Below are 21206 nucleotides of genomic sequence, written 5' to 3' on the forward strand. Positions count from 1 at the left end.
CCCGAATCTCTCATTCTGAGCTCTTTCAAGAGCCTTGGCGCGATTGATCACCTCTTGGAACGAGGACAAATTCAACACTATCAACAATTTTTTAAGTCTAGGGCGCAAGCCCTCCACGAACCATTCGCAAGCATCTTTTTCAGTAGGCACAAGCTCAGCTGCAAACCTGCTCAGCTTATTAAACTCACATTCATACTCATATACAGAGCGGCTCATCTGCTTCAAATTCATAAACTCCTGCTTCATTTGTCGGATAAACTGATCTCCAATATACTTGTTTTTAAATTCTTCTAAAAACAAAGACCAAGTCAACTGGTCGGTTGACATCCTCATGGTGACGTTCTTCCACCATATCCTCGCCTGACCCCTCAATAAAGATACAACTCCATCTAATTTCTCCACTTCAGAACAGTGGAAACCATCTAACATGATTTTCAAATCATTCAACCAAAGATCCGCTGATACTGGACCTTCCTCAGCTTCTCCTTTAAATTCGGGAGCTCCTAAACCTCTCAACTCTTTTGCTACATTTATTCTTTGAGTTAGTGGAGCAGAAGGTTGAAGACGCGTCAGAATAGCGTCTAACGTTCTGAAGAACGTATCTTGATCTTGCACAGGCACTCCTTGAGATGCCTGTTCTTCACCTTGCCTGGCCAGGACAGGTGAATTACTGCTTTCAGCATGCCTATCTTCTCCCGCTTCACTTCGGGAGCTATTATGTCCGGACATCTAATAAGAATAAACACATTGTTCTATTAGCAAAACAGCATACTCATACTATACCAGATCAGAAGTTCTCACTATTTGTTGGCATGTATTCCATTTAAAGACTCTATAGACTCTGGTTCATGCCTAGAATCGGCTAAACCATAGCTCTGATACCATTAAATGTAACACCACCAACCCGTACCCGACCCGGATATGAGTCAGAGATATTACATTGACTTTTAAAACACAACTCTTAACCAATAATAGCAAAATATTTGAACTTATATTAAAAAAATACGATAATATACATATTGTAATATAAGTTTACCAAAATATTCAGAGCATACATAACTTAACCCTTTAATTACATGCCAACTGCCATTTACATAACAAAATGACCTACTGATTAAGTTGCTTCTGATCTGGTGGTTACAGGAGTAATGTTGTCAAGCTGCTTCACCTGTCTCGTCTACTTTCTCGGATCCTACATGTGAAACACTCACACGCTAAGTCATCGACTTAATGAGGCAATATAATAATAATAACAAGGCAATGTAATGAAAATGTCATAATGATATGAAATGAGATGAAAACTTATACTTAATCAAGGTAGTTTACATCACCATTATTCTTACCTGTAAGCATATTACTTTAACATTCATGAATTTGTATTAATGAGTTTATTGGCCCATGATATTATATTGAGAACCTAAGGTATCTGAGTATTGTGAGGTTGTGCACTATGCTATCACCACAGCTCATATAAATGCACCGAAGTGCCGCGTAGAATTGCACCGTAGTGCCATATAATAATGTCCATAAGGACCACATAGAATTCCTTAAGAATCATATACATATGCTAGGGATCACATATGTGTCTCACCAGACTTCATACATGTTCCAAAGAATATATATATCTCTCGAAGGACCGCGTAGAATTTTGTCCCGAAGGACCGCGTAGACCCTCTACCCTTGGCATGCCAACTATACCTATAATTCTCATCTACATAATATGGGCTTTTACATTTCACGTAGTCTATATCGCGTAGACATGTAAATTCTTACCTTTTCACATAGCTCATAACTTTTCCTGCATATTCATGTCATATAATGCATTTTATATGAATTCATGTCATGTCTCATAATACAGAATATGATCATGTACCAAGATATAAAATCTAGACTTATCACAAGTCTAGAATTGAGTATATTTCTATAATTATGCTATGCATATGCACTCACCTATATTTCTTTGTCTTTTCCTCGATCGATCCTACTTGTAGATTGTTCCCGAACTCGTGTAGGCTCAGTATCTACATAAACATAATTTTCAAGATGATTATCAGATGTTTATGTCTTGAAATTAATCTTTAATAGCCTACCAATTTAAGGAATTAATAGTTTAGTCTTTCTCTTTTTTTTATATGGGGGAATCGGTTCCCCCCTGGAGGTATCGATTCCCCTCTAGCATTCTGGAAATTCATATTCGTTGAGGGGGTATCGATTCCCCTTGAATGGGTACCGATTCCCCTAGCCCAGAAATCCTATTTTGAGCTCGAAAATCATCTCATTTCAGCTCAAACATTCATATTTCACTCCCTTTAATACTCTTAGCTTTCATACACTTACTTAAACTAATTATTATCCATTCAATACCTCTAAAACTAAAAAAACTAATCATCTATATAGAATTTAAGAATCTTACTCAAATTCTAACTTGTTATAATTTTAATTCTATCACCTCATACTTCTTAATTAGCTTGATGACGGGTCAAATCCAGCTTCTAATTCTTATTATGACCTTTAATCTAAGATTTCATTCAATGGCTCTCAACCTTTAATCTCCCTTAACTTGCAATTCTTTGAGTTCTAGGATCCTTGTTTCTCTCCATCATATTTCCTACATCTTCATTAACCAAACCCATACTTAACTCATAAGAATTAATCCAAAAGAGGACAACTCACCTTTGCTTGCAAGCTTCACGGTTGGAGAAGGAAGAGAAGAAGAGAAAAGTCTGGAATGTTTATCTCAAATGCCCACGTGATTTATAAAATCACCCTAAGGAATATTTAATTATTTCACTTACTAAATTACTCTTTTACCCTCTTAATTCTCCTTCTTTATAATTCAATCCTACACCAAATAACTCAAATAGGTCATTGAACTCTTCCATCATTTTACTTAAATCACCAAATGTTGAAACTTTGCAAATTAATCACTAACCCGACATAGAGGATGTTACAAAAGGAGCACGCGTTGAAACCAATGAACCATGCGTTGAAGAAGCAGGCGTGATATTTATTATAGGCTCTACAAAATAACTCATAGGACCATGCGCACACGTTGGATTTGCACTTAATGGAGCAGCACATATAGGCACTGTAGAGCGAATGGGACCACCACGTGAACTATTTCCATTTAATAAAGCTTGTTCGGTCCCATGATCATAAGCTGGCGTTGAACGAATAGAATTCACCACTTGGTCCTCCATGATGGGAACCACGACATGTGCATTAGAGTTGGACGAAGTGGTCATCATGTCACACATATTATAATTGGGTGTAGTGGTCCCAATTCTTTCATGCGCTTGGCTATTCACATGTATTGGTGAAGTGTGCGTCAATGGAGAGGCATGATTTGGCATATTTTCAAAAGTAATGGCCCCATGCACATCTGCTGGCATATCTTCAAACGAGACGGCCCCACGTGCATTACCAAATTCATACACATCTTGGTCCTCGATCATGGCAAGAGATGTGGCCCCAACGTCTTGATTATTCGCATTATGCCTTTGATTATGCGTTGATGAAGGAGCACGTTGGTTGTTCTCACTTGGTGAAAGAGACATTGCACTCAATGGACCATGCATTGTCTGTACAGGGGAGACAAGAGGAATAACACCCGTGGAGACACCATTATCTGGAGCAATATTTGAAATATTACACACTGCATAAAGAAAGGCACTTTCATCAAATACAACGTGCCTCGAAATTATTACTCTGCCAGATTTATCAAGACATTTATACCCCTTATGAGAAGTGCTATATCCTAGAAACACGCACTTCTTTGACCTGAAATCCAGCTTATGACGATTAAATAATCGCAAATAAGGATAACAAGCACAACCAAACACCCTGAGAAAGGAATAATCTGGCAGGACACGATGCAGAGCTTCAAAGGGAGACTTGCCATGCAAAACAGGTGTGGGCAATCTATTGATAAGATAAACAGCAGAAGCAAAAGCATAGCTCCAAAATTTCTGAGGTAAGGAAGCCTGAGCTAACATTGTCAATCATGTTTCCACAATGTGCCTATGCTTCCTCTCAGCCTTACCATTCTGCTCCGAGGTGCCAGGGCACGAGAGACGATGCTGCACTCCATTGGCAGAGAACCACTTTTGAAGTGATTGATATTCCCCACCACCATCAGTCTGGAGAGCTTTAATTTTGTATCCAAACTGCACTTCAACCAATTTCGCAAAGTCAATAAAGCACTGAGCCACCTCAGATTTACGTTTCAAGAGGTACATCCAGGTATAACGGCTACAAACATCAACAAAAGAAACATAATAAAGAAATCTGTCAGTGGAGCATATAGGAGCTGGTCCCTAGACATCAGAGACAACAAGTTGAAAATGCTCATTATATTCTGTCAATGATTTACAGAAGGGAAACTTATGCGATTTCCCTTGCATACAAGCAGAACACACATTTACTGCTTCAGTTTTATTGAAAACAATACTACACAACTTCAAAATACGTTGAACAACATTAAGGGATGGATGGCCAAGACGTTGATGCCACAACTTCAAAGACACAGGTGATTTCGAGACATTATTCACCAAACAAGAAGACCTCTGATCTTCACAAGGCAGTAGCTGGTACAACCCGTCATCCGTGAGCCTCCCGCGAAGTAGAGTTGCTTGAGTCCAGGCATCCTTCACAAGACATTCAGAGGGATGAAACTCCATGAACACACCATTATCAGGAGTGAACTGAGAAACAGATATCAACTTTTTCTTTATGTTAGGCACATGCAACATATTCTGTAAAATCAAAGGTTTCTTACTAGAACTCAAAAAACCTTGGCCTACATGCATGATTGAAATTCCCTCACCATTACCCATGAGCAAGGAACTACCTCCAGTATAGGTGGTACCTGATTGAAAACCAGACAAATAATTCGTTACATGGTGAGTAGCTCCGGTGTCAGGGTACCACAAAGAATCCGCAGACACTGAGGAGCTAGAGCCCGAGGGAGTTGGGACAGTAGCAATATAGGCTGCTGAACCAGGCGTCAAAGAGGAATGCGATGAACCATGAGATAAGCCAGAAGCATCTGAAGGAAAACTAGGAGAAGTACCAGGAAAGAGATAGTGCACAGGAACATACGGCGAAGGAAAATAAAATGGTGTGGGAACAAAGGATGAAGGTGGAGGCATGGAGGTTACGGCGTGAGCATAAGGTTGTCCACCAGATTACTGGTGTTTAACAGAATTCCCAGCACCAGTGGGCTTTGAGCCATTCTGTTGCATCGACTCAGACCCAGACACACCAGTGTAGTCTCTATCAAAACGATGATAACACTTCTGGACCACATGTCCAAACCGGCCACACAACTGGCATTGAGGACGATTATTGTTACGCCCTCGACCTCGACCACGATATCCATTCGACTGTCCACGAGACGAATGATCTTGTGATGACCCAGTATTAACATCCTGAGTTCCACAAGAGTCAGTTTCAGCAGCACCTTCCCGAGATTGAAGAACAAGATTTGCATAAAAGTTTTCACTCAAGAACATCTTCTGTCGAGCCTCACAATCTAACAACATCTCAGTAAGAACATCAAGAGAAAAATTTTCTCGTGATGCAATTGCAATAATAGACTCAAATTCCATTGTAAGTCCAGCTAACACAACATTAACATGTTCTTGCTCAGTAACCACACTACCTGAAGCATTCAACAAATCACATATGGATTTGACTTTGGCAAGATACTCCCTAATCGTCAAACCAGTCTTTCGCTGGGAATGAAGATTATGTCGAAGAGAAGAAATCTTGGCACTGGAACGAGCACCAAACAGACGAGATATAGTATTCCAGATTGACATCGCAGTTGTAAGTCCAGTCAAGTGAGGCAGAACCTCTGTACTCACAGTAGTTAAAAGCCAGGAAGCAAGCAGTTTATCTTGCTGGCGATGAGCTGCAAACACTGGATTCTCTTCAAGTTGTCCAGACGCATTAGTGATGAACTCATCTGGTGCAACAGATCCGGCCGAGATGAACCTCAACAACCCATAGCCATCAATTATCAAAGCCACTTGATGCTTCCAAAGAAGATATGTGGATTCAGTGAGTTTAACAGTGTCATGCTTTGGTATGTGTTGAATGCCAAACATACCTCGAGAAGTTCTAGGACTCAGGGAGGAAGCATTCGGAGACACATCCTCGGGATCAACCGTCAAATCAACCATGACGCCAGGAATACACAATGTGAGAACTTAATCTCGTGCAACTACTGGAATGAAGAAGAAACATCGGAAGAAAACACCCAGGTATTAGCGAAAGATACCATGATAAGATAGCAGTTTAGCTATCTAAGAAACAAGAAATGAAATCTTTGTAATTCTTTATTAATGAAAAGCTGATTTTTTCATGAGTTAGAGAGTAGCTTATTTATACAAGCAAGAAGAAACTGCAACTGCTGTGCAACAAGCCATTAACAACTTAACTGCTCATAACAAGAAGCTAAGAAACTGTTCTAGAACTATTCTAGAATTTACAGCATACACTCGTATACATAACACTAACAACTGAATATGTTAACAAACATGGTAAAACACCCAATAATAACATTTTCAGTAGAAATAATAATATTTTAAATATTTTTTTTATAAAAAATATTAAATAAATAATAATATTTTCAGTAACGTTTTTCTTTATCCATACAACTAATTGTCTCACGGAGACTTTTCCCATGGATGTGCCCTACAAGATGGCAAGTGGATAAAGATAAATCAAAAGCTAAAAATAAATGACTTATTTATTTTCCATAAATAAAATGTATTAATATCTCACGAGATTTCATTAAAAGGCTATTGTTGTTTGACTATGACATAATTACTTGTAACATTTATTGGGAAGTTTATTTTTAAGATAAATCTATGATTTATCATGTGGGGTAGTTGATATAATATTAGACGATCAAATATATTATATTTATTGAAGTTTTATTCTTAATATGAATAAAATCAGACTTAAAAATATTTTTGAGAGTGAACACAGATATTTATAGTATAAATTTTTTGAATGGGCGGTTACAGATAAAATTTAAAGGTAAGTATCATCAGTAAAATTAAAAACTAACCAAATAAAATTTAGATTTCATGCCCACCTTATAGTATATGTGGTTCCGCCACTGTATCAAATGATCTTAGTAGTTAAATGAATGATTGTTATTCTTATAGGTTTCAAGTTAGAACACTAACAACTGTAAAATATTTGGACATTTATTATCAGGGAGTTTTCAAAATATATATTATCACATGTAAGCACCTTAGATTAATAATTTTTTTTATCTTTATATTCTATTGAGAATCATATATGGTTTATATATGCTTTATAAAACCGGATATAATGAATATGTTTTTTTATAAATAGAATAATGAACATTTAAACATCTTCAAATATAGGTTTTAATTGGCATTATAACAATAATTATATTGATTGAGTTAAAAATTAATTAAAAAAATACTAATCTAATGATAATTTTACTTTTTTTTTCATATTTTTTGAAGTATAAAGCGTCTTATTGATTATAAAATTATATATAAAAATTATTATTAAAATTATACTTTTAAAAATTATAAAAAATTATTAAATTTAACATATTATTTTTAAATGGACACTATAAAATAATTATTTTATACTAACATTTTAAAGAAATATAATGATTTTTATGATTTTTAAAATTTAATAGGCAAAATAACAATTTCAACATAATTCAGTGGCGTCTTATTTAACTTGATCTTATTTGTAAACAAAATGAACTAAATAGAGATTCACTAGAAATAATATTTTAAGTTTTACCGAAAATATTAATATTTTAATAATATTTTTAATAACACTTTTCTTTAATATTATATTTGGGTTCACTTGGATTACAGCGATGTCAGACACTTTTGGTCCCACCTGATCTTATCCGCAACTACGTGGCCTGCTTCCATTTGCCACGTTATTACTTTCCTCCTCAGATCTAGATCAACGGTCCATGTTTATCCCAACTTGTTTGAGTTTTAACTCCCCTCATTTCGTCGTTAAATATCTCTCTCCGTTCAGTCTCATCGCCATTACGGATATCGAGTTCCCTTTTAAACAACAAGAGATCTTATAGATACCCGACCTCCGGTTCAGCTTCTGATCTTTATGGGGCTACTTGACCAGTTGTGGGACGACACCGTTGCGGGTCCCCGACCCGATAACGGTCTCGGCAAGCTCCGAAAGCAATCCTCTTTCCCTCTCCGGCCTAACTCCTCCAAGGGTACGCTTTGTTAGGCCATTCCGCTTCACTACTTTAGCCGTACATCGACAAGGCAATATATCTATATCTATATATTAATATATGAGTAAAAGCAATGGAAATTGTCACTAAAAGTGATTGGAAAGCGTTGAATTGAGCTGTCGAGGAGCTGCGAATAAAGAAAAATCGTTACTGAACCATAACTTTATTATTTTCCGGTCAGCGGTTTGAGGTTTTATTATCTATTAACTTGTCGTCTTATTTTCTTTAATTTGATTCGACGATGTAAATGATCAGAATCCGATGGCGGGAGTTTGAGATCGTTCAATGATGAAACGACGTCGGAGGAAACGACGAAAGTGACACGTACGATCATGATCGTAAAATCGCCGCGTTACCAGAGCGGATCGCCCCCGGTTTCGCCGGCCGAATCGACTCCTCCGGTATCTCCTTTTTCTGGTAAAGTATATGTATACAAAAAAAAAAATCTTTGATCGATGAATTTGTCCCTTGTTTATTTCGTAAACCCCAGATTTGTGCTTACCGGGAAGGTTAAATCGGTCAAAATAATTTCTGTCATCAGAAAAGCGAGCTTTAGGAGGGTAGTTATGTCATTTGATAACTTTGTATGTTTGCTAAACGGATAAAGATAAATGCAACGTTAGGTGAATGCAAGCGTGGATTTTGTCCGAGTGCTGGGAAATGACAATAAAACCCTCCTTGACGTACAATAATGCATGCATAAGAACAAAGTTTTATGGGAAATATATCTGCCCCAGTTTGGTCCGTTTAGTAGGTTAAAAAGCTTTGTTTAATTTTGTGGGGTATAATGTCACAACAATCTACATATTTTGGTGCTAAAAATCAAAACTACACATCACGTTAAGGTTTTATTTTATGTGGGAATTTTATGTCAAGTGACACTGCTTCATTTGTTTGATGTTGGATGTCGTTGTTGTACCATTATTAAATGTTTTTGTTCTTTGAATGTTCAATTATTTAATGTGTAGGAGGAAGAGAGCCGTTCCGGTTTCGGAGAAGGTCGACATCGGATGCGTACGAGAAGCCGGGGAGCGAGGTTGGACCTCGGAGCGCTCCTCCTCCTTACGACGTGTGAGATGTGAGCCTCTCCGGTTATCGTTTACTTGACGACAAATCGATATTCGCCTAGTTCCGACGTCTTTACAGCTTAAGCTTATAGTGTAAATGTCAGTTAGAGTTTCGTGGTTTGTCCTGCAATGCAATGTGTGCACTTTTTGGCTATGCAGCTTCTATCATGGGATAATGTTTAGACGGCGCTGAAGAGCTGTGAAATATATGTAGAGATGGTAATGTACGGTTTTCTTTATTTTCCTCTCTCGTTGTAAATAAGATCATCTCCTTTCCTTAAGATTTCAATAAATTTATCCCACTTGAAAAAAGACCTTCACTCTTAACACCTTGCAGGCTTGCCCTTTGGCCTTTGTTGTGTACCCTTTCATTGTATTCTTATATTTCAAACGGTAAGATCATTTGGCAAGTACATATGCATGCTTTATGTTATGAAATTTGAATTTATAAAATTTTAATAGTGAAAATAAATTTTTAATAAAAAATATATAGGAAAAATTTTAAAAATATATATAAATAATTTTAAATTTTCAAGAGTCGACTACTTAATCCACCTATCGTCCCTTCTTACCCTATAGGAGAGAAACTACAACTACCATTCAAGATAGCTTAGAACTTTTCCGACGAAGAGTCAAGCACATAGCCAACATTACACGCACCAACTGCCAATTAACCCAAAAATTTTAAATTATTATATAATTTAAATATAAGTTTTATATTTTTTATTGATAATATATTTTTACTTTTAAAATTTTATAAATTTTCTCTTTTAACCTAAAATCCTATCCGTCCGTACCAATATTAACTTGGGAGAAGACTAGTGGGAAAATTGAAATCTTTGGGAGCTTCATAGGCTGTTGGCTTATCGTTCTCACGGAGATTGTTTTCCGGGGATAAAAAAAATAGTGAAATTACAAGAAAAAATAAGAGAAAAGTTGGTGAAGAAAATATAGTAATTTCCATGGCTTCTTTGTAACACCCTCATAGCGATACAAGTGATCCGATCCGATCCGATTCGAGGTGTCACATTAGGGCCATCAGAGTGATCTATAATAAAAATTCAGAAAAAATTAATTTTTTTGTTAAAACATGTAAAATCATAAAATAATTTATAAATAAAATAAAGATTCAGAAAACCATTCATATAATACAAACAAAATTAAAATCATACAAGTTCCAAACTCAGTATAAAAATCAAATGTGACTTACATGCCCCTAATTACGCTTGTACCATACTATGCAAACCAAAATGAATGAACTCCCATTACTGAAGTCGATAGCTGTACTGGATCGATTCTTTCAACCAAAAATGGTGAGTAAAAGAGTGAGCTTTGGGGAGCTCAATAATATAAAACTACCAAGTGATACTGAAGGACATGCAGATAAATGACAAGCATAAAAATTCTCACTGATTCAAACATCTACAGGTTTTCGTGATGAGCTGAGATTTCACTGATATTTCTTCAGGTAACAGACAAGTAGCTTATAGCTCAGAAGAAACATTCAGAAGACCAGATTCGGAGATTAAAATAGACTTATAGTGTGTTCCTCCAAAACCAGAATAAAATGTAATCCTAATTTAAAAACAGTAGTAGTTATTTCAGTAAAAACAGGTTTTTAAAATCACTGTAGTACCCTCCATCCGAATACTCCAGGTGAAATTCCACAGGACATCATCCATAAAGACTTACCCTAGACCTCTAGGATCTAGGAGTCCAATATGAATGATCAGAACAGAAATGATTTACCAGCTAGCTGAACCTCGGAGACTCTAAAATCCTACCCAATAAAACAATTTAAGATAAAACCAGTAATATCAAAAAATAGAAATTAGAAGTTGGGTTTTTATTTAAAATACAAAGTTTCCTTTCAACCGTACACCAAATGCAGTACCCCATAACAAACATTCATAAGGAATTACCCTAGACCTATAGGATCTAGGAGTCTAATATGAATGATCATAACAAAAAGGATTTACCAACTAGTTGAACCTCAGAGTTTCCAGACACCTACCTAGACAATACCCCAAATAAAACATATCAAATAGTAGACATTAATATCATAAATCAGGAGCTAATTGTACCTTGTGTCACAAATCATAAACTATATATAAAAAATGTACTTTATATAAATCAGATAAAACATTTTTGTGAATAGGGAGCACACTAGAAGATCCAGATATTTTTCGAAGGCGCTTGGAAATTATCAGGGATAGAAAATATGAACTTACGCAGAATTGATCGAATTTCAGGATCTAGATCCCTATTAAAAGGTTTAATTGCTAATGGATCTAAACATACATTCAGAGATTGATGTTTCATGCCATTTAGGATTTCAAGTGTATCAGAAAGGTATTTAAGAATCTTTACATCAGAATAAATTAAGATTTCAGATATAACCAGAGCGATTCCATTATTTAGGCCATCAGGTATATTTCAGACACTTTGATTTCTAGTGGATTCTTAGCAACTTAATCCAATAAGGGTGAAATGAAGATTTACGGTATTCAAGATTTATGTCAATTTATCAGGATATTGGGTCAACTCGAACATAACAAATCCCATCACTACGATACCTGTCAACCACTCAAATCGATGCACTTCAAGAATTTTCACACTTTAATACTGACAACACTAGTCGAACTGATCATCTTCATAACCATCATTAAACAGATCTTGAGGAACAGTACGTATTCTGATGGTATTTGTTTTATTTATATATTGCAATAGACTTCAAGATGACCAACGTACTTGTGGAGTATGACGATATAATACTTAGGTTTTCTAGGTTATTTATATATTGCAATAGACTCCAAGATGACCAACGTACTTGTGGAGTATGACGATATAATACTTAGGTTTTCTAGGTGTTTCCAGAATTATCCAATAGCATTCACTTATTTCTAGGTCATGAGGGTATTTAGGTTATTTTTGTACTCGATGTTACTTGGTCAATTAGAGTTCAAGATATTTCAGTCCTTTTAGGGTTCAAGAGTATTTTGATCCTTTGAATATTGGAGGTTATTTTAGTTATTTCACAGCTCAAGAACATTTAGGTAATTCTATTCAATCCAAATATATGTACATTTTTATGGTAATTTGGTCAAGTATGTCATTTCATGGTTGTTTTTCACTTTCAAGGGTAATCTTGGTCTTTTTATAGTACGAGGGTACTCTTGTAATTTTACTCCATAGGGTTATTTTTGTAATTTCTTATCCAAATATTCTCGATATTTAACCTTTAAAGAAATTAATCAAAATTTACGGATCCTGAGGTTAATTCATTTATTAATGAATCACTAAACTTATAATTGTTTTCAAACGGTCTTCTAGTTTTTTATGAGAGCTATCCAAGTCTTATACATTTTATTGTCTTTGTATCGTAATTATGTTCGAGTCCAGAAATAATTAATTATACCTAAATGACCAATTATTTCATTGATACAGTTACCAATTATCAACAAGTTCCGGAAAGCATACAAAATGTAGTAAAATATTACATCGATTTTTATGCCATATATATTGACCAATTGAACCCAAATCGATTGCTCTCACACTTGATTTCCATGTCTCATAATATTTCGGATACATAGCAAAAGAATATACGTCAAGAACAGGACTTAATCAGGAGAATTATTCGAATAAAAAATTAAAATGCTGAAAAACAACTTACCAAGTTCGAATTTGATGAAACAAATTCAGACTCAAGAAGTCGAAAAACATAAAATATGATTTTTTGAAAATTCAGACTCAACAAGTTTTGGTCAAAGTTAACGGCCAATGGTCAATGGGTCAAAGTCTACGAACAAGTCTACGGGTTGACTCGGTCAATTCGGCCCAAGTTGACTTGATGGATTGACTCAACTGGTTGACTCACGAGTTGACTTATTTTTTCTGGAAATTTGATAGGGAACGAAGCCCACACACGACGGCGGCGTCAAGGACGGAGGATGGCAACCAAAAGCTCCCAAAACAACCAAAGACCCAAAATCAATCAATATCACAACATAAATCGACCAACAATACGAGAAATAATTAAGAAACTAAATGAAAAGCTCACCCTAACGACGAAGACCGCAACAGTGAGGAGCAAACCTGACTGGGTTTTGGTCTGACGGACTCAGGGACCTTTAAGGTAGAGGTGGTGAGGTGAACTGACATCGAAATCGCTCCCAAACGATGAAAACCAACGGGGAAGTTAAAATCTTTGACAAAGCTTTCGAGGTATCTCTATGGCAGACGACAACGAGGCTCGAATATCAACCACTAGAGTTTTGCTCGGGACGAAGTGGCGCATCGACTCATGCCGACAGTGGCGCTCACTGACGAACTGTGGCTGAGATCAGATACTAGTGGTTTGAATGGTCTTCTTTAATTTCATGATGAACGACGACTATTAGAGGTGGCTGACAGTCGGGGTTTACTTGTGAGGTGATGCCGGTGCGATTGGTAACGACGATAAACGCAACAGCTAGCCGTGGGCCAATGAATGGAGGGGTGACGAGGGTAACAGGTTGGGGATGAAGGAATTCTCTAGAATTCTAATTTTGGGATTTTGCTTCCATAGATGAGAACATTTTTTTAAGACAAAGGTGGCTGAATCAATTATGTTCCAAGTCCCTAAACAATAAAAAGTTCATAAAACGACCCCAAAACTTTCCAAATTTAGCAATTTAGTCCTCAATACTTTTCAATTAAAATAAATTAACTTAAGCAATAAAAATCGGGGTGTGACATTCTCCTTCTGATGCTCTTTTTTGTGTTTGGATGGCTATTTTTTTAAACAGAAAATGTAGCTGAAAGCAAAGAAGACAACAAGACAAGCAGGGAAATTGTGCAACTGTAAGTTGTAATGTAGTTGAGCGGACATAGGGTAAGAGTTTGGGCTAGGTTCGATCTTAGGTTTAAAACTATTGTTCAAGTTTAGTTCAACGGCCTTGATATTGCTTACTCATATTTCATTGGGTGAAAAACGCTAATTTGCTTTAATATTTTATTTCTTAAGATTAAATATTTTATTTTTTAATTTGTTAAATTAATATTTTTTATATCACATATTTTATTAGTTTAGAATGATTACTAGGTAGTATTTGTTCAAAATTTTCTTAACCAATTAACAATGAATACATACATAACTTACCAACGCTCTACTTGAACACGATGATAGTGAGATAAGCAAGGGAAAATAAGTAAATCTTGTAAAAAAAATTATCTTTAAACACTTATAAAAGTAATAAAAGATGTGTGCTATTTTAATATTTAATTTTAAAAAGTTGAAATATTTAGATAAATTAATGAACGAAAATATAACATCTTACCCAATGATTCGTTAACATATAAAAACAAATTAGTATCTCAAATATAATTATAGATATAATACATCAAGTGAAGATGAGTAGGATAAGGATTAAGTCTGGAGTAGGGATGGCCATGGATCGAGTTAGAGTCAGTTTTTAGTCAATCCGACCCGATTAGGAAATATGTATCTTCCATCCGAACTTGATTTGACTTGAAAATTATATATATCATTCATATCCGAAAATATATATCATCCACCTGACTCCAACCCAATTTTAATTTCTAGAGTATAAATTCGACCCAATATAAAATAAGGTCTTAATTAAAAGAATAATAAAATTTTAATGAAATCACATTATTATCTCCGGATCAGGTCGGGTCGAAGTTTTTTTCACCCTTCGCCCTAACTCGACCCGACCTCGTCCCTTAAAAAATCTGACCGACGCAACCTGAATCCAATTTTTTTTTTCAAATAAAAAATCTAACCCTATCGGATCGGATTGAGTTGGAACCTATCAATTTCGGGTTAAATTATCATGCCTAATCCAGAGAGCTTGCTCTTACGGGATGACTATTTAAAGGTGGGGGAGGTTGTTTTTGTTGATCTTCTTAGGTGTTCTTGCTGGGTTGTATAGTGTGGTTTAGTTTTTTACTGGTTTATTTTTCTTGTTTGGTTGCATTGAGTACATTTACTTGAGCTGGAATACAAGTACATATTCATGTAAAAGAAATTATAAATATAATAAAAATACATAAATATAGTACCGATACACGTATAGCCGAAAATGCAGGGTTAAGAAGCAAATGATCATGTATAAATATAAAAATGAAATTAGGACTTAGCTCGGGTCTCTTTTTTGTCCAGCAAGGGAGCAGATTGGCATCCATCTTCCACCACATGATCAAATGGTCTCTTTGATTGCTCACGCTATACAGATCGTAAAAGTTTAAAGTATTTACTCACTTAGAAAGAATTGAATTTAAGGCAGAGGAGATGGATCAAACTTCTAAAAGATTATGATGTGGTTATTGACTATCATCACTTAGCCGAATGGTATTCTCTACTTCGAGAGCTTTAGATGCTTGATTATCAATGAAAAATGATGGTTCACTTGTTGCAGAATTGAGGTTGATGTATGTACTATTAGATTGAATCAAAGACCACCGTAGCAAAGATAAGAAATGTTTAGAAATGATCGATCTAGTAAAGAAAAGTGAAATGAAAGATTTTGAAATCAAGCCCGATGGATGTTTGTATTATCGGGGTCGAATTCCATACTCGATGACGAAGAATTGAAAAAGGGTATTCTTTCTAAGGCTCATTATAGTCCTTCGACTATGCACCCAGGAGGAAATAAGATGTATCGGTTTGACATGTCAGCATGTGAAAGCAGAGCATCATGTGCCATCTGGTTTGATGTAACCTATTTTCATTCCTCAGTGGAAGTGGGAAAAAGTTACCATGGATTTTGTGACAGGTTTACCTTTGACACCCAGTAAGAAAGACTCGATCTGGGTGATTGTGGATAGATTGACTAAGACATCATACTTTATTCCAGTTCGAGAGGATTATTCAATGGATAAATATGTTGAATTGTACATCAGAGAAATAGTACGACTTCATGGAGTACATGTCTCGAGAATTTCTGAAAGAGACCTAAGGTTTACTTTGAGATTCTGGAAGTTTCTGCATGAAGCCTTGGGAACTCGACTAAACTTTAGCACAACTTATCATCCTCAGATAGATGGTCAATCAGAGCGAACCATTCAAATACTTGAAGACATGCTAAGGGCGTATGTTATTGATTTTAAAAGATCGTGGGAAAAGTGTTTGCCTTTGGCAAAATTTTCTTATAACAATAATTATCAATCGAGTATCAAAATGACTCTTTTTGAAGCCTTATATGGAAGAAAATGTCGAACGCCCTTGAATTGGTATGAATTAAAAGATCAAGATATAATTGGCCTAGATTTGATCAAGGAAGTGGAGGACAAAGTGAAATTAATTCAAGATAATCTCAAGATAGCTGCTAACAGAAAAAATCACATGTTGATTTGAAAAGAAAAAATGATTGAGTCTCAAGAAGGCGATAAAGTGTTTCTGAAAGTATCACCATGGAAAAAGGTTCTGAGAATCGGGCGCAAAGGGAAGTTAAGTCCAAAATTCATCAACCTGTACGAGATTATTAAGAAAGTTGGTATGGTAGCTTATCAGTTGGCATTACCTTAAGAGATGTATAAGATTCATAATGTGTTTCATGTATCGATGATTCGGAAGTATCAATCGAATCCTTTGCATATCATTACACCGGAGGAAATTGAAATTCAGTTGGATCTATTATATGAAGAAGAACCAGTAAATATTTTAGCTCATGAAGTCAAAGAACTCATGAATTAGTCTATTGCACTGGTGAAAGTTTTTTTGTGGAACCATAAAGTTGAGGAAGTGACTTGGGAACGAGAAGAAGACATGAAAATACAGTTTCCTCATATTTTTAATCTAGGTATGTAAACACGTATGGAAAATTCAAGGATGAATTTTATTTAAGGGGGGGAGGAATAATTGTAATACCCTAAATTTTGACTAGTAACTAAAATATAAGTTTTGAAAGTTTAATGACTAAAGTATAAACTTTGAAAAGTTTAAGGACTAAAAATGTAATTTTGAAAAGTTATATATTTTTAGCCTGTAAATGAATCGTTTGGCCTAAAATAAGGATTTTTATGGTAATCAAATTTTTGGTACGTGATTTATTTTAAAAGCTATAAAGCGTTAAAGTTAGGTATAAAAATTGGATAATCATATCGAACTGGAATTTTACGAAAATTTGAAGGAGGTTAGAGAATGATTGGAAATGTTATTTCCATATTATAGATCAGATAAATTTAGCTCAGGTTAGTGTAATTTTTCAGATTTATTTGAATAGTGGAAATTTTAGCGACTAAAATGCACTTTTTGAAAGTTGCATGACCAAAGTAAAAATTTGTTCATCTTTGACTAAGGAATATTTTAATGGAAGATAATGCAATTGCAATTGGTAATTTTTAAGATTCATTAATGGTATTTTTGGAATTTCTCATTAATTGAATTTTAAATTCAATTATATTATTAAAGTGTCATATGTTAAGGTTAATTTATACTAGAATGATCAAGCAATTTAGAACAATTTCAGCCATCTCCAAGCTCAAGGCCGAAACCACCATTGCTTCTAGGTAAGTATTTTATTTTTGATTTTTAAGCTTACATGATTGATTTTTGGACTAAATTGTGAAATAGAGAATTAATCTACAAGAAATTCTCTATCATTTGATATAAGTATTACATGGTGAACAAGCTTATGTGTTGAGATTGAAAGTTAGGGTTATGTAGGGTTTATGGAGTTTGCATAATTAATGAAAGATTATTGTGTTTTTGATGTTGGAGATTAATCCTCAAGCATGTATTATGTTTAAAATCAAGTGTAGAGTGATCTAAAGCATTTGACCACTTTAGGGTTTTAGGGATTGATTGGATTTTGATTCAATTTTATGTTGTAATGGTAAGAATAACATGAATTTGATATGAGGGAGTTGAATTTATGCTTGAAATTGAATGAAAACCATGTCCTAAAGCACTATATGGGTTCGACCCTTAGGAAAATTTAGGGGGGGAATGTTGAAATAATTCCTATGGTCTTGTATGGATATTAGAAGTGTTTTATGTAAATAGGAGATCAATTTGGAAGCTTGAAAAAGAAAAAGGGCTAATTTAGAAGTTTTGAGAATTGTGGGATATTATTGCAAGAATGTGATATTTGGGGTGTTCAATGTTAATTTTTAGTATTTGAATGCTGGAAATTTAAATTGCAAAGTTGTTTGGAACCAAATTGCGAATTTGGTAAAATTTAGGGGTGGAATTCTAATGGTCCTAAAAATATAGGTACTTGATTGCAAGTTTTTAAATGTGAAAGTACCATTTGAGTAAATTAGAATAATTCTGGAAATTTTGTAGCATGTTGATTTTTTAGTTTAATTATTAAGTTGGGATTTAATTGTAAGTTTATAGAGATTGGAGGTTGAATTCAAAAAAAATTAAGAAACTTTGGGATGAAATTGCAAGCTTTTTAATGTTTAAGTGTTGATTTAACTATTTTATTAAGGTGTTGGAAATTTTATGTAATTAATGTGACAAGGTCACAATAGTGAAGGGCTATTATGAATTTAATGGAAAAGTTAAGGTGAATTCTATAAAGAATTTAAAATTTGTGACTTGATTATGAAGTTGATACAAGTTGGAGGAATTGTGATGAAATTAAGTATTTGTGGAATAGAATAATCATTTTGGGAAGATTCAAGTATGGTGGAAATATGATTTAATTGATATCGATTTAGCATCGGTTTTATTTTTATAGACTTGTATATTATTAAATTTGGATTATGTTAGTTCGATACTAACATATATTTGAATATTTTATGTTATTATATAATGTTGTCAGATTACGATAAACCTAGCGATCCGAACGATCCGAAAGGAAAGGACAAAGCACGCGAGTAAAGAATTAGTATATAAAGGTTCGGTAGTGATGCAAAGGAGAATTCAGTTTATTTATTTAATTATTATGATTGAGGCCGACTTGCGATAAGTTAACCTCATTTTATTTTCAAGTATGATTTATAATTTTTAATTATGGATGATTTCCATGATATTTTTAATAAGTTTTATGAAGGATTTAGGGTATGAACTGTCCAAGTATAATTTTTATGATGATAAATTTTGAAGGCTTATGATTCTCAAACGTTGATTAATTAATCATTCTATTATGATAGATAAGCTCATTGTATGTTGTATTGAGAGTCGTAGGTACATTTGACATGCTATTAAGTTAAGTACTTTCCAGTTATTAGTTAAGTTATGATACATTTGTGTACATAATGATCTACATCGTTCGTGCTCATGTTATGATAACACTTGAAGTGTATTACATGTTTTAGTTAAGATTGACACTGTGATGTGCCTAGTGCGCACCTTATGTTCTACTCGCGTACCTTGTGTTCTTATAAATATGCATTGCGCTGTGAAAATGAATTTGAAAGTTATGAATTATGTCAAGTTATCAGAAAGTACGATATGATTATTTTATTAGATATTATTATTTGTCATGATATTTGTGAAATCATGAAATGAGATGAATTTCATGTTACGATGAAGATATTGGATTGAATAAGTCGGTTTGTAAGTTTAATAATTTATTGAAGTTATTTTGGTTATATTTATTACATTTTCATGTTTTATCTCGCCTTAACTTATTACTGTTTCATTGAGTTATACTTAGCGCGTGTTGATTTTCATGCGTAGGGTATAATAGAAATAATGACAAGCAGTGAGGAGTCTCTCGAACATCTTTTTAGAAGTCATATATATTATTAGTATCAGTAAGATATATATATGATGTTACTTTTGACTTTTGGTGGCATATATAATTATGTCAGTAGTTTATTTATATAATTTATTTTTAAATGGTATATAATAAGTAAATTAAGATTAATTTATTTTGTCTAGATTAGTTTTATTAATATTTATACGCGAGTAGAATATATATATTTATTATGTTTTTAAAACGAAACAAAATTTTAAACATTTTGTTCGGTAAATATTTGTGCGTGACATGTATGGCCAAATCCTAAACACATTCACTTTGCTCATCTTCTTCACTGACTAAACAAATGGAATTCCGAACCCCAAATGTCCACACTCATCAAGTTCTCCATGAAGGCTACTACGAAAGCACCAGCTCTACGCCCTTCGCCAGTGCGCCTTCGAGCGCCGGACGGGCGCTCGGACCAAGACCCGGGTTCATCAACGGCGGCTTCTTTTACAGTGCACCGGCTAGCCCTATGCATTTCGCAATGGCATCATCATCACTTGGTTCTTCGATGGTGGTGTTTTCATCGACGACCCAACCCTCTTCTCCTGGTTTCGAATTCTCCGAGCCGTCGGGGCCGGGTCGAACAGGATCCATTCGTTCGGCCGATGAGTTTTTCTTTGACGGAAAGATCAGACCCATGAAGCTATCCACTCATTTGGAAAGGCCTCAGGTTTTGGCTCCATTGCTGGATCTCGAACACGAGGACGACGAAGAAGAAGAAGATTTAAGGGCCAATAAAGGTTACAGCATCAAAGCTGGGAGAAGAAGCTCAAAGAGATGGGTTTTCTTGAAGGATTTTCTGAGGAGCAAGAGTGAAGGAAGAAGCAGCAACAATAATTATCATAAGTTATGGTCAACGATTTCATTCTCTCTAGCAAAGGAAGAGAAGCCAAAACCTAGTGGAGGTGGTGAATCGAAGAAGAAGAAGCCGATGAACGGGATAGGGAAAAGGAGGGTTCCACCATCGCCGCATGAGTTGCTCTACACTGCAAATAGTGCACAAGCTGAAGAGATGAGGAAGAAGACATTCTTGCCTTACAGGCAAGGCTTGCTTGGCTGCTTGGGTTATAGTGCCATGAATGGCCTTGCTAGAGCTTTGAATCAAGCTAATTAAGGGCCCTGGGAAATTGTAAAACTACCCTTTTTATGAACTTATTAAAACAT

The 21206-nt window shown here is 35.0% G+C and overlaps 2 protein-coding genes across 4 annotated transcripts; both read left to right on the plus strand.

Moving 5' to 3' along the window:
• The first annotated feature begins 8048 nt into the window (after nt 1-8048).
• LOC120208980 (dormancy-associated protein homolog 3-like) lies at nt 8049-9584 on the plus strand. Of its 3 annotated transcripts, none has more exons than XM_039208081.1 (3): nt 8049-8251; nt 8528-8689; nt 9241-9584. In XM_039208081.1, the coding sequence occupies exons 1-3, from the start codon at nt 8137-8139 to the stop codon at nt 9345-9347; spliced, it is 384 nt and encodes a 127-aa protein (XP_039064012.1). In that variant the 5' UTR covers nt 8049-8136; the 3' UTR covers nt 9348-9584. The 3 variants fall into 3 exon arrangements, with proteins under 3 accessions (XP_039064012.1, XP_039064013.1, XP_039064014.1); XM_039208082.1 differs by having other exon boundaries at nt 8528-8673; XM_039208083.1 differs by lacking the exon at nt 9241-9584 and adding an exon at nt 8871-9145 and having other exon boundaries at nt 8528-8673.
• A 10703-nt stretch (nt 9585-20287) lies between these two features.
• Nucleotides 20288-21206, plus strand: LOC120208977. Its single transcript, XM_039208080.1, has one exon. The coding sequence runs from the start codon at nt 20341-20343 to the stop codon at nt 21154-21156; it is 816 nt and encodes a 271-aa protein (XP_039064011.1). The 5' UTR covers nt 20288-20340; the 3' UTR covers nt 21157-21206.

The sequence above is a fragment of the Hibiscus syriacus genome, unplaced genomic scaffold, assembly GCF_006381635.1.
Source record: "Hibiscus syriacus cultivar Baekdansim isolate YM2019G1 unplaced genomic scaffold, ASM638163v2 tig00017959_pilon, whole genome shotgun sequence".
In the NCBI taxonomy this organism is placed as follows: domain Eukaryota; kingdom Viridiplantae; phylum Streptophyta; class Magnoliopsida; order Malvales; family Malvaceae; genus Hibiscus; species Hibiscus syriacus.

Excerpts from the sequence above, each read along its gene's own strand:
- LOC120208977 (XM_039208080.1), top strand. The coding sequence starts at position 20,341 with ATGGAATTCCGAACCCCAAATGTCCACACTCATCAAGTTCTCCATGAA.
- LOC120208980 (XM_039208081.1), top strand. The coding sequence starts at position 8,137 with ATGGGGCTACTTGACCAGTTGTGGGACGACACCGTTGCGGGTCCCCGA. Across the intron at positions 8,252-8,527 it reads CCGGCCTAACTCCTCCAAGG|AATCCGATGGCGGGAGTTTG; the intron begins GTACGCTTTGTT and ends GTAAATGATCAG. Across the intron at positions 8,690-9,240 it reads TCCGGTATCTCCTTTTTCTG|GAGGAAGAGAGCCGTTCCGG; the intron begins GTAAAGTATATG and ends TTTAATGTGTAG.